The 14673-nt window shown below is 41.9% G+C and overlaps 1 protein-coding gene across 2 annotated transcripts in view; it reads right to left on the bottom strand.

The window, feature by feature from the left end:
* Positions 1-3686: 3686 nt before the first annotated feature.
* Positions 3687-14673, bottom strand: part of C3H19orf38 (chromosome 3 C19orf38 homolog) — a 38955-nt gene continuing 27968 nt past the window's right edge. For both annotated transcript variants that reach the window (XM_063445939.1, XM_063445940.1), the window contains 3 exons: positions 9612-9652; positions 7979-8010; positions 3687-3989 (listed from right to left, as the gene is read on the bottom strand). In XM_063445939.1, coding sequence (XP_063302009.1) covers positions 3888-3989; positions 7979-8010; positions 9612-9652 — 175 coding nt within the window. In that variant the 3' untranslated portion in view covers positions 3687-3887. The remainder of the gene's footprint in view (positions 3990-7978; positions 8011-9611; positions 9653-14673) is intronic.

Raw genomic sequence — 14673 nt, 5'->3', positions numbered from 1 at the left:
GCTAATATAAGAGTAGTTGTTATCTGTAGCGGCAGCAATTACTATAGATAGGCATCAACAAAAATTATCAACCACATTTTTAACCTGTTGGTAATTTGTAGCCGCTACAAGCTACGGGCTGTTGTTAGTAGCGAAAGCTTGCGTCCACTATTTAACAACACGATTGTAAAGAGGCCCATTGTTAATGGACAACCATCACCTTAAAACAATTTTTTATATATAATTATACCTTTTGTCAAGTTTTGAAAGAAAATAGTTTAATTTTTTTTTCATTTTAATTATATGTAAAACAAATGAGAGAAGCTAATTTATTCTGTTAGTATAGGACAGGATCGTTCAGACATATACATGCACCGTTGATCAGACAGTATTTGAAAACGTTTGCGCAGGGTGTGAAGCAGGGAAGACCACAGAGACTAACTGTGCGTTATTAAACACTGTCTACTTCATTTAAAAAAAAAAAAAAAAAGCTATTTCCTTTCAAAACATGATGAAAAGGATTACTATATTTAAAAATAGTTTTGAGGCAACACTTACCCTTTCACTATTTAGTAGCATGTCTATTACCTAGTTACCTTGAGATCTGTCAAATTTTTTAATATAGACACTATAACTGCTACTAAATATATATATATATATATATATATAATTTTTTTAATTATGTTTTATACTATGTACAGTATTTAGGTTGTTTTCATTTATATCTGTTTTTACTTTGGAGTTTTTTGTAATTACACTGTGCGTATGTTCCGGTACTCTGACTTAACGAAGACCCCTTGGCACGTTGTTCGGTTCACACTTTAGTGGAATAAACTCTTGATCTAAAAATGTCAAATGTTGCGACTCCATTACTTTTATCCTATCATTGCACTGGATGGAAAGAAAATAAGGAGTCAGGCTGTATTAAGCAGAAGAACACTGTTTATTGTCAACCAGATCTTAAAATGTTCAACACACCACACCGAAGGGATCGGACGAGCACACATCACTCAAAATGCCAGGGTGGAGACACCCCCTGAAAATCCTAATCAACATAATAGGCGCATATATCCCACAAGACCACACACCCATGACTACCTGAAAGCACCAGTACCAATGACCAATGACCTAACGTGACCTGCTTATCTCCCATAAGGCAGTGCCTGATGCAGCACCTGATGCTCAAAAAGCCAGGACAAACACTAGATAAGTGTCAAAATCAGCACACTGCTCACTGTCTCACAATTCATGTATCATATACTTGTCGTCTAACCAACTAATTTCCTTTAATGTAAACAAATAACTTAAATAACTGCACAATGGCCTGATACTGCTCACACTGTTGGATAATATATTGTTGTTGGGACCTGCGAGTCCGGTTTACTATGTTTGACTTTTGCACTCAATAAACAGATCAATAAATAGATCTTATTCTACAACCCGCAATAGACTCTTGAAATCATAATCTCTACAATGAACTGCTCCTTTAATTGTGAACTTCAAATCACATGCAAAATCAATATGTTTTTAAATTCAAGTTTAAAGGGACACTATAGTCACCAGAACAACTACAGGTTATCGAATTTGTTCTGGTCAATAGAATCATTACCTTCAGGCTTTTTGCTGTAAACACGGTCTTTTCAGAGAAAATGCAGTGTTTACATTACAGCCTATTGATACCTCCACTGGCCACTCCTTAGATGGCTACGAGAGGTGCTTCCTGGGACAGTGCTGCACAACGTGACTAACATTTAGTGTCTCCACCCTCTGGATGGAGACACTGAACTTTCCTCATATAGATTCAATACATTTTTACGAGGAGATGCTAATTGACCAGGGCTGTGTTTGGCTTCTGCTGGCTCTGCCCCTGATCTGCCTCCTTGACAGTCTCAGCCAATCCTATGGGGAAGCATTGTGATTGGCTCAGACCACCACTTCTGATGATGTCAGCCAAGCATTCAGTTCAGGGGCAGTCTTGAATACAAGTAAGATTTTACTATATTTTGGGATAGAGGGGAGGTGGGGGGGGGGGGGGTAGATGGTGGTTTTAACATTATAGGGTCAGGAATACATGTTTGTGTTCCTGACCCTATAGTGTTCCTTTAATTCTAAGCAGACGTTGTGACTAAGCATCAAAACAACCCCCCACCCCCCAAAAATGCTTTATGTTTGTGTTGTTTGATGAAGTTTATGTGGACACGCCACACGTCTAAAGCATTTCAGCTTGCTTGTCCCTTTAATTTATTTGACAGTCGAGCTAACAGCTCCATGATTCACCCTGCTTGGACAATAGAAGCAGAAGTGAGTTTTTCTTTGGAAATCAGTTCAGAGACAGAAAAAATAAACTGCAAACAAGCATGTTTAGTGCAAACAATTACATTTAATATTACAATCGTTTCTTCATTTGTTGCAGGAATATTGGAGGGAAGTGAGGTTTTACTGAATGCAGTCCAGCTGAAAGTCTTTCAAACACTATTCAGTACAAAAATACTTTTAGGACACACAGTAAATGTGAGAAAGCTCAGCAGCCTTGCTCACAGGTAATGGGGAGCAATTGTCACCTGTGTTTTGGAATGCAGATGTTTAAGCATTATTGTAGGTCTAATGTTGAATACTATAACTATAGTGTCTGTGTGATAACACAGACATGTGTATCTGGATATCACTGGTCACCGCTATAGAACAGGTCCTGATTCTTTTACCAAAAACACTTCTACTTGTTTCTTAAAGGTGTCTTGTTCTCTGAGAGGTGAGTGTCAAAATATACAGTTCCTTAGCGCAAAGAAAGACTGGCTGAAAGATTAAGTGATAAATTGAGAGATAAATTTGTTACTTCTCTGGGTGAAGACCAGCGTTGAAGCTGCATGATAAATACTTTTTAACGGTTTTGTTTTATATATTATTTTGCCTCCCTAAGCAAAACAATATTTGGTCCAATTTATTTATTGAGGGGTTAATACGCTAGAGTACTAATTGAAATATTAGTCATGTTGAAAAAACATCAAGTAGTGCATACTATTGCCACCTAAACAACTTTAGATTTAAAAAAGCAGTTTTGGTGTATAGTTCATGCCCCTGGAGTCTCACTGCTCAATTCTCTGCCATTTAAGAGTTGAATCACCTTGTTTATACAGCCCTAGTCCCGCCTCCCTGCACATGACTTGCAAAGCCTTCCAAAACACTTCCTGTAAAGAGTCATCTAATGTTTATACCTCCTTTATTACAAATTCTGTTTAATTTATCATTTCTTATCTCCTGTTCATAACCTTCTGGACACAGCAGTAGCCTCTTGTGTATGAAAAAGTTAAATTTACATGAGATAAAAACTTCTAAAGTAAGTTAACATCTGATTGAAAATGGAACCCTTTTTACACGGAGGCTGTGTGAGTTACAGCCAGAAACAAAAGTGATTTAATTCCTAAATGGCAGAGATTTGAGCAGTGAGGCTACAGGGGTATAATCTATACACTAAAACTGCTTTATTAAGCTAAATATGTTTTGATGACTATAGTGTCCCTTTAATTATTCAATTTAAAATTCAGTCATGAATTCTTGGTGAAGCAACCCACCTTGTTACATAGGATGTATGCTTACTCCTCACCTTAGAATGTGGTTTTACATCAAACCATTAAATTAATTTAGGATTTCACAGTGAGATTTGTAGATGCTATGCCAATGTGAGTTTATCTATATACACATATACCTTTTCCTAGCAGATGAACAGTGCTTTGATCGGAGCACACAAATAGAGAAACAGTACACATCTGTTCTATTAGCAGATCACGATAGATATGACAAGGGATCTTGTATATATACATGTAAACGTCATTTATACCGCATGGATAACTATCGCTGTCACAGAATAATGTTTTCATTAGGAAAAATATAGAGCTAGGGATTTTATCAGGTCACTGGTGGAAAGAGCTGAAGGATTTTTCTGTCCATGATTCCCCGAGGATCTGTCTGTTGGGTTGGTGAGAGTACTGTGGCTCTGAAGGAGGCCTCCGCTCCTAGGAAAAAATAGAAAACAAGAATACTGGTACAGAAATACTACATTTACCAGAAATATTTACATGTCCCCTAAAGCTTTTCTAACTTTCTTAAAATAATAATAATTTCTACCTTGAATACACGTAGTGAGGCGTTAGCCTGGCGTTGTGGGTGGAGTTATGTGGCTATTTAACCTGGACTCACTCTCGATATATGCAGCATATATCATTATATATTTTTTTATCATATGTAGTAGCATTATCCAGGAGACTTTACAAAGATAGCTTAAAAAACATTGTTGGCCATCTCAATTTCATTGTGAGTGCTTTAAGACAAATGGGTAGTCATCAATTATTAAATCTACCAGACTTCTTAGGAAAAATCCATTAGTACCATTAATAGCTATGTTTCCATGAGAAAGAAATGATAAAATAAATTTAATAAACTAAATCCCATACACAGCATAAAATAACAATTTTAAATCGATAAAAAAGAAATTTCACAAAAAGTTAGAACACATTAATATCCAAATGACGAAATGCAGGCAAAAGTGTTGATTTTAATAATTTGTAATATATACATGCAGAGTATATAGAATTTAAATATGTATATCTGCTCAGTATTTAAAGGAACAGACTCACTCCTTCAATGACTTCAATGTCTTGGCAATGTCTCATCTTTTGGGGTTGTCATTTTCCAATGATAAATACTATTGAAGATATATTTAAAAAAATATTTCATTCTTCATACTGTGCAACATACTATGTCAGACACATTGGGTCTCTAGTCTAAATTTCTTCACATTTTCACAAATCATGGGGCACATTTCAAAGTTTTAAAGTGACGGTATCTCAGAGCAAGAGATTGGTGTGGGTTGCACTCATAAAATCTGCCAATTTTAGATATTTTATCAAATGACATATAAAGTAATTTATGCTATAGCAACGGATGTATTTAGTTTATGTATGGTCCACTTGGAATGGGAACAGACACATCCCAGGATTCTTAAAGGGACACTCCACTGCCCAAACACAAAATAAACCAAAACCACTGTTTAATATATGTACCCCATATGAAAATGTCCATGCATTTAATTATGTAGTTTTTAAATGGGGATATATCTAAAATCAGCTTGCAAAACCTGCAGTTTTCTTGTCTGCTGCCTTTGCAAACCTTCCAATTCTAACCACTCCCAGACTTTCAGTTGCTATCCAATCACATACTTCCCAATACAGGTCAATGAGAAGTCTTTGCAAGACAAGTGCTCTGGGCAATTGTTACATTATTATTATTATTATTTATATAGCGCCAACAAATTCCGTAGCGCTGTACAATGGGTGGACTAACAAACACATAATTGAGATCAGACCACTGGACGTACAGGAACAGAGGGGGTTGAGGGCCCTGCTCAATGAGCTTACATGCTAGAGGGAGTGGGGTATAGTGACACAAAGGGTTAAAGTAGGGGAATTAAATAGTTTGTTAGAGAAGGGTTTATTGAGTGCTTGGTAGGTCATTTTTGACAGTTGCAGGAAAGGAGTCATGGGTTGGGGGATGAGAAGCCTGCTGACAGTTTAATTGATACGCTTTAATGAAGAAGTGAGTTTTCAAAGATTTTTTGAAGGAGTGGAGGCTGGGTGAAAGTCTGATTGAGGAGGGAAGGGAGTTCCACAGAATAGGTGCAGCCCTAGAGAAGTCTTGAAGGCGAGCGTCAGAGGTGGGGATCCGGGCAGAGGATAGGCGTAGGTCTTGGGATGAGCGCAGGGGTCTCGACGGGACATACTTGTGTATGAGGGAGGATAGGTATGTTGGAGTAGCATTATGTAGGGATTTGTAAGCAAGCGCCAGAATTTTGAATTGGGCCCTATATCTAACTGGAAGCCAATTCAGGGACTGACAGAGCGTGGAGGCGTGGGAGGTGCGACCGGACAGGAAAATAAGCCTTGCAGCCGCATTCATTATAGATTGCAGCGGTGCAAGCTGGGAACATGTAAGACAGGTGAGAAGGGGATTGCAGTAGTCGAGGCGAGAGAGAACAACAGCATGAACCAGTATCTTAGCCGCGTCCGGCGTTAGATATGGGCGGATGTGCGCTATGTTCTTGAGTTGGAAGCGACAGGATTTGACTATCGATTGGACATGGGGAATAAAAGAGAGTTCAGAATCGAAAAGAACCCCTAGGCAGCGAGCCTGCGAGGTAGAGGTGATAGTAGCGCCGTTGACTTGGATGGAGACAACAGGAGTAGCAGCACTTGAGGGAGGAAGAACTAGAAGTTCTGTTTTGGACAGGTTGAGTTTAAGGAAGTGAGCAGCCATCTATCTTGAGACAACCAGGAAGTAACAGGACCAGTTGTGTGATTGACAGCCCGGAGGGTGTAACCAGGTTAATTTTTAAAAGTGTAAATTTCTATTGAAATCTGCCCTTTTTGAAAAATGAAAACACTTTTCATGCATAAAGCTTTTCACCAAGCTAAAGTGCGTTAGGGGTCTGGAGTGTCTCTTTAAAAATTAGGTTTACATATTCCCTATATATGACAAATATGAGGTTAGAAAAATTAAATTAAATGAGAAAATCCACACTGTTCTATTTACTTCTATCTTGGTGTTGAATATCTCCATTTTGGACGCTGTCAATCATGCTAAGCTCTCCTGTTTCCACCTGTCAGTCAGGAGAGAGAGAGTATTATGCATCTCTTTCATATCCTTTCAAACCATAATTGTCATGGTTGTGCAAGGGCTTAACTGGATTGTGATGTCAATTTTCAAATCTTTAGTAGAAATTTTAAAGAAAATGTAGCATTATGTAAAAAAAAATAAAAGATGAGGACAGGTTATAGGTGAGTTTCTGTGTTTTATTCAAGGGTGTAATCTAAAAAGGAGAGATGGCTGCCCTTTAATTTTCTGTGTATTGATTGATCATGCAGTATATAGTCTTTACGGAGTTAACTTTCGTAGGTTTGAAATACAAGAAAAATATATATATTTTACGCATGGAATATAGTTAATACTTCCTAAATAATGTTGATATTTTAAATTAAATCAAAATGAACTGCTCATGGATGTATTGTGAATGTGAATGTGAATGAAAGACCACATTTTCGTGCATGTAACAGAATGTCCACCTGACCGTATCACTGTCTCTATTAGAATCGTAGTGGGAATAGTGGTTGCAAATTCCTGAATACATAAATGAATGATTTTCATATTTGCACATATTTCCATAGTATGTCTGTTGTAGGCAGAATGGTTTTCATGTGATGTCTGCTTCCTTGTGTTCTCCTGACTTCCCTACACTATTAGTGAGTTAGTATCGATTAAAAAACAGTATTTTCAAGGAACGCCGTAGTATTTGGAATACAAACATGTATTCCTAATGCTATAGTAGTTTTAATCTATCTATCTATTTTATTTTATTTTTTAATCTCCCAATGCTGTGTGAGGGTTATAAAGGTAAGATCTACTTAGCTTTCAGACCTAGCCACATTGGTCTCAGGGGTGCCCATAAGTTACATTCATAAATGTTTTAAAAACTACAGCTTCAATGAAGCTTTGTCATTCTAAAGGCATTTTAAAGGCATGCAAAGCATCAAAGGAGTTGTAGTTGTAGAACATCTGGGGATCTACATTTTGGGCACCCCTGGTGTAGATGATCTCAGCCAATCAAATGCTTCCTAATAGGGAAACACTGGTAGGTTAGCGCGCATGCGAATGGGTCTGAAGTGCCCCAGAGTCCCTTGGTAGTAGCGAGAACGCTAATCTGGCGGAGGTACTCAGTTGGAGTACAGGAACTCAGTCATGCATTCAGAGAAGATGTTTGCGAGTTTGTTTGTTCTGCTCATAATCACACACTTTAAATTGTGTGTTTGCTTCCACCTTATTATTAGGTTATCGGCAGCCATTACTGTGTCGCAAATTATCTAGCGATACATTGTAATCAATCCCAACATGTGGAAATAGTAAATTATTAGATTTATCTACGTAGTACAATGTATTATAATAGAGTACTTACCAGAGAATATAATGTATTATCATAGGTCCAATCTGTAATGACAATGAAAATATTTATTTAAATGCAAAGTCCGCTCTCTAATTAGGTCAGTAAGGCCCAGGGGGGAGAACCCAGCAGTCTCTAGTCTGCAGCTCTGCCCTTTGCAGAGCATGAAATAGTTCTCTCGCGAGCTCCTGTCAATCTGAATGTTGCCGTGGGTTATTACGGCAACGTTCAGACGCTCAGACACTTCAAGTGCCGGAGCTTGTTAGACAACTACCTCATGGTCTACAACTCTGCACCCAATGGAGCTGCAGGTCGTATAGCCAGTTCCAGAAGGGGGGCAAATGCATAGAATAAGATATTACAGTGTGGGGTGGCTGGCTACAGAAACAACGTCTCCCCATATACTGTCACCCACTCCACACACACTCTGTCTCCATACATAGTTGGCATACCACACTCATGCTGTCACATTCACCCCCTCGCCCTGTCATATTCAACCAGTCTACTCTGTCACCCTCACCATGCCACAAATAACCTCTACCCCTAATCATTCGCACGCAGTCATGAAACACAATGTACAAAGACCACAAGCGGCCCCCCATACACACAACACACCACAAGCAGCTCCCCCACACAGATATACACATGTTCACAGAGACACACATTCAACCACATGCAGGACCGGCGCGTCCTATAGGCGACTTAGGCAATCGCCTAGGATGCACCGGCTCGGGGGGGCGCAAGATTTGAGTGACCCGGCCGGAGGGAAGCGCACAGCGCTACTTCCTAGTGTGTCACTCAGTGCAGCATGACCAGGCGTGGACCGCGGTACAGGAGCATCTGTTTCCTATACCCGGCCGGACTGACAGGAAGTGAGTGCACTTCCTGTCAGTACAGCCGGATACAGGAAATAAAGGCTTCTGTACCATGGTCCACCACCTGAGGTAGGAGGCACAGGGAGGAGAGAACCACTGAGGGGGGAGGGACTTACTTACAAAATACTACAGTCAGAGAGCTCACAATGCAGTGGAACAGAGAGCCGTGATACTGCAAGCCTCTGAATGCCAAATACAGACATGAGCTCTCTGCAAACCCTCCTTTCACTATAAATTTTCCCTGGTTAATGAATTTAAATCTCTTTAGTTTAGGAAAAAATGGCACCTCACTGGGAATATGATAGCAATGTACAAATTGTAATAACTTCTTGATCCAAGGAGATATCTGACTGCCATTCTGGGGTCAAGAAGGATTTTTTTGCTAGTTTGTTGAAAAATTGGAAGCGCTTTAGACTGGGCTTTTTGCCTTCTTTTGGCTCAGTAGCAAAAACAAATCTGAGAAAGGCTGAGCTTGATGGACACACGTCTCTATGTAACTATGTAAATGTGCCAATTTGTGTTGTCATGTATGATGTTCCTTTATATGTAATGCAGATAAAAAGGTAAGGCTATCATCAACAGAGGATGCATTGAATCTTAGTGATTGAGATTGCACCATTTTTAGTTTTATTTTATTTATACATAACTTCCATTGCATGTAGGTCCCTGGGTTGATCGTAATTTGTTTAATCTATGAAAAACCCAAGAAAAAACATGAAAAACAGGCTATAGTCAGATTAGTGAGGTAAGAAATGCAGTGATTTTATACAAACCAGAAGCCATATCTCGTGGAGTCCAAACACTTTCTCTTTCTCTGCAAAACAAAAATATCAAATGTCACATATTTTTTTTTTTATTACTTTATTTTTATTCCACTTAATTTTTTCACTTTTATTTCCATTTTTATGTCCCATTTATTTTTTATGGCTAACATGACCTATATTCTATTAGATTGCATGTGAGCAGGGCCCTAACCTCCTTTGGTTTCAAATATATCATCCTATACTTATAGTTGCTTTTTTTCCTCAGTTAATGATGTGCCTTTTTACTAATTTCTATGTTCCTAATCTCCAGGATGTTGATATGATATGAGCCTAATAACCTCAGAGCATGGGTTTCGGTTTAATGGATGCAATAATTATCATTGGGCACAGGAATTCTTTGAGACAGACTCTTATCATTCTAGAACATTGTGCACATGCAGGGTTGGTACACAGGCGAAGATGCATTTTACTGCCACCCCGCTCCATCTCCCCAAAATGGATCTTCACCTGTGTGTCTTTTAACCCGCATTTTGAACTTCTTATCCCATTGGTGTTTCTTATCCCCTCTTTTGAATGTCTTACCAACCTTAGTGTATCTTACCCCCCTTTTGTGTCTAACACCCCCTTTAGAAAATCTTACCCCCATTTTGTGGCTTACATCGCCCTTTGGTGTATCTTAACCCATGTGTTCCTCTTGTGTGTGTCTTACACCCACTTGTGTGTCTCTTATTCCCTCCCAGGCCCTTTGTATGTCTATTACTCCTCCAAGCTTCTTTGTGTGTGTCTCCTCCTCCTCCAAAAACAAATGCCCAAGTCTAGTAGAGGATACAACAGATCCTCTACCGCGGTCTGCTCTGCCACTCTACATGAAGTGAATGGCAGGAGGGGGAGTGCTGTGAGCCACTTCTGCCAGTTACACGGATATTGCGCCCCCTGGTTGTCGCTCCCTACGTTTGCTCTGGCCCTGTGCATATGATACATCTTTCTTTTTTATTTTGTAAATATGTTTTTATTGAAGTTTTCGATTGTTCAATTTGTCACATATATTTGAGTAAACTTCGGTTGGGACACGCAGGTCCCGACAGCATAAAACATTAACAATCACATTGAGACGTGGTGTTCGGTCAATCATACAGTGGTGACACGCAGGTCAGAGCATGGCACATGTATCTTTCCTTTCGTTCCTATTTTCCTTCCCTTTTTTCCCCTCTTTTTTTCTTTCCTTTTCCTTCCCTTCTTCCCCCTTTCCTTTCGTTTTCTTCACTTTTATTTTTTGGTCTCGTGAGGGGTGGTATGCCTCCCTGGTATCATGGTCGTGCGTTTGGTCAATATACGTACTTTCCAGTTTGTGGTTCGTTGTGTGTGGTGTTGGCCAGTGGGTCGCCCACCACCCTATCTAGTATAACTGCCTTAGTGACCCCTGTTTAGTCGTGCGTCTGCTGGGGCAGGTGTCCAATGTGGTCCCCCCAACGCTCGTCTATCTGAAGCCTCTGTTTCCTGGGTGTCTTATCTTTCGTCTGGTTGAGCCTCTAGTTTCACATTCATATGGTGGACCCTTCGGTCTGAGGCGTGGGTGTATCTGTGTGGTATGTGGTCCTGCGTGTGCTTTGTGTGTTCTATACCGTGTCCACCTGTGGGAGTGCGTTCTTATGTGTGGATCTGTGTGTGGAAATGTTCGTGTAGTATAGTGTCGTCTGCCGTTCTGGTTACCTCATCTTATAGGATCATTGTATTGAGAGTCGTGGGTGTGTCTGGTGTCTCTACCTGTTGGCGGGTGTCCCTTATGTTCCTGCCTCCCTTGGTTCAGTTCTTTCCATTAGTGTGGCCCCCGTCTGAACCCCGTGAGGGTCTACTCCCGCCAGGTCCCCAACCCCGCGGCCAAGGGTAGGCCGGGTTGGCGTAGGTGCGGTGGCATCGCGTCTGACGAGCCCGGGTTCTCCGCCCCTCTCTCTCCCACTCCTAGTCGGTATCCGCATTTTGTGAGCGGTATATATACCAGGGTCTCCACTGCTCCGCGTGTTTTTCTTGTCTTCCTAGTAGGTTTGCAATTGTTGATTCAGCTTTTTGTATTTCATCCACTCTGCGTCTCCGTTGTCCAATTAGTAGATGTCTAAGTATCGATCTTTTGTATGCTGAAAGCGTTCTGTCAGTGTGGTGCAGCAAGGCTCGATCTGCCGTCAGACCCGTGGGTTCCCCTAGTACTTCTGTATTTCCTCCTCGACGTCCTTCCAATATGGCTTAATTCTGTCGCAATCCCACCAAATGTGTTGGAGGGTACCAGTTCCATTCTCGCATCTCCAACATGTGTCCGGTATCTCCGGGTTGATCCGGTGTAATAGGGATGGGGTGCGATACCATTGGGATATCAATTTGTAATTTGCCTCCTGGTAGTGTGAACTGGATGAGCTCTTATGTTGTAGCAATAATATTTGTTCCCATTGGCTCTCCGTGTACGTTTTGTCTGTTATGTCTTCCCATTGCCTTTTAAATGTATCCTTCCTTTCCCTCTCACCTGTTGCCAATCGTTGATACATGGTTGAAACTGTACCGTCCAATTCTGGTGTCTGGAAGCACAGTGTTTTGAACCAGGTTAGGTCTCTATGTAGCTTGTTTTTATGTGGCAAGTTATGGTAGAAGTGTTTGAGTTGGGTATAGTGAAATTGGTGCATCATTGTGGGCATCTCGACTTCTGACATATCTTGTAGGGTCTTCAGCCCCGTGTCCGTTATTGCTGTATGTAGCGGTATGTATCCGTCCTGGTTGGCCAGTGGCCATGCGGACGGTGGTATTCCGTCTCCTATGTTAGTGTTGTGGGTGATGGGAATCAGCGGGCTCGGTGTAGGCGAAATATAGGGTGCTTTCCTCAGTCGGGTCCATGTTTTGAGTGTTTGGGTTAAAGGAGAGTCCTCCCCAAGGTCCTCTTTGGCATCGGTCTCCTTGTGCCAGAGGAAGAGGTGGAGATGGTTGTCCGCGAGTTCCCTGCATAGGGAAACCCACCGTTTGTGGGAAGTGGCCTGGTGTAATTCCCTGACGCGTTGTAGGATCGTCGCTTGGTAGTATTTGTGTAGGTCAGGTAAGGCGAGTCCTCCCCATGTTTTGGGGAGGCACAGTTTTTCGTGGCTAGTCCTAGCTCTATCTCCCTTCCATACGTACCTGAGGATCGCTGTTCGGAGTGTTTTGAAGAATGCTTGTGGGATTGTGCGGGGTATGGTGTGGATCTTGTACAGTATTCTTGGGAGGATGTTCATTTTTATGACTGCTATTCGTCCCTGCCATGAGATGTGGTTGTAGTTCCATCTCTTGAGGTCGTCGAGGATGTCAGTCAGAAGGGGCGTATCGTTGTGTGTGTATAAGTCCTTTGCCTCGGGTGTGACCCGGAGTCCGAGATATGTCATGTATTCTGTGCACCAGTGGAATGGAAATTGGCGTTTCAATGCGGCGCATTCCCCTTCCGGTATCGTCACATTCAATACCTCACACTTGGGTAGGTTGAGTTTAAGTCCCGATAGGGCTCCGTACGTCTGGAACTCTCTCATTAGCTGGGGGATCAACTCGAGGGGTTCGTCCAAAAAGAACAGCATGTCGTCCGCATAGGCGGCCACTTTGTGTTCTTGTGTTTTGTGTTTGAGGCCCGTTATCTGAGGGTTATTCCGTATTTTGTCTAGGAATGGCTCCAGGGTAAGCGCAAATAGGAGCGGCGAGAGTGGGCAGCCCTGCCTGGTTCCATTTCTGATTGCAAAGCTATCTGTAAGTGCCCCGTTCACCCTGACTCTGGCGTTCGGCTGATGGTAGAGCGTCTTGATCCAAGTCAGCATCCCATCTCCGATTCCAGCCCTCTATAGTGTCTCTATCATAAAGTGCCAGTCCACCCTATCAAATGCTTTTTCTGCATCCGTGGATAGCAGAAGTAATTTTTTCTTTAGATGTTTTGCCAGGTGTTGTATCACAAAGAGCCGGAGCGTACTGTCTCTGGCCTCCCTGCCCGGGATGAAGCCTGTCTGGTCAGGATGGACTAGTCTAGGCATGTAGGCCTGCAAACGAAATGAGATTACCTTGGAGAAGAGTTTTACATCCGTATTGATGAGGGAGATTGGGCGGTAATTACCCACCTGTTCCGTGTTTTGCACCGTGATCGTCGCCGCCAGAGATTCCCCATGAAAAGATGCACCGTCGCGCAGGCTGTTTAAGGCTTTCACTAGTTGTGGTACCAGGTCTTCGCTGAATTTCTTGTAATATTCTACCGGGAAACCGTCCGGGCCCGGTATCCTACCGTTTTTTGCAGATTTTAAAGCTAGCTTAATTTCCTCTTCGGTTACAGGTGCGTCTAGCGCTTCTGCTTCCTCCGGAGTGAGGGCGTCTGGGCTGAAGCCTTGTAGGTATCTGGCGGTATCGATTCGTTTCTGTGCGGTGGTGATACCTCTGTCTTCTTCAAGGATGTTGTACAGTTTTGTGTAGAATGTCTTAAATTCGTTGGCGATTTCCCTTGGGAATTGTGTCAGTTTGTCCAGTCTGGTGCGCAGGGTGTGTACCTGTGCCTGTTTCTGAGGGCCTCTAAGCATTTGGGCGAGTAGCCTCCCCCCCTTGTTAGCATGCATGTAGAAAAGCGTTGTACCTGTCTTGTATGGTTGCGTTCTATAATATCTGTGAGCTGTCTCCTCTTTAGGATCAGGTCTTGGTATGTCAGATCTTGTTGGGTCCTTTATGCATCTGTTCCAGGTCTGCTATTTGTCTGGGGTGGTCTCTTAGTTTTTTCTTTTGCGTTGCCATTCTTATGAGGTGTCCCCTCAGGACGCTTTTGTGCGCTTCCCATATGGTCATGTCTGGCAGGTTGTCTGTGGAGTTCTCCTCAAAGTATTGGCAGATGTGTTCAGCAATTAGCGCTCTCGACGGTACGTCTAGGAGAAGTGTGTCATTGAGTCTCCAAGTCGTTCTGGCTGGGCGGTATAACGGCGACTCCAGTTCTACTCTCATCGCACTGTGGTCGGACCAGGGGGTGGGCTGCATGTCTGCCTTCCTTAGGTAAGTTAGTCCTTCCTGCTGTATGCATATGTAATCAATCCGGGAGTATCTG

This window comes from Pelobates fuscus, chromosome 3 (genome assembly GCF_036172605.1).
Source record: "Pelobates fuscus isolate aPelFus1 chromosome 3, aPelFus1.pri, whole genome shotgun sequence".
Lineage (NCBI taxonomy): Eukaryota > Metazoa > Chordata > Amphibia > Anura > Pelobatidae > Pelobates > Pelobates fuscus.
This window is presented reverse-complemented; position numbering and strand designations above follow the sequence as displayed.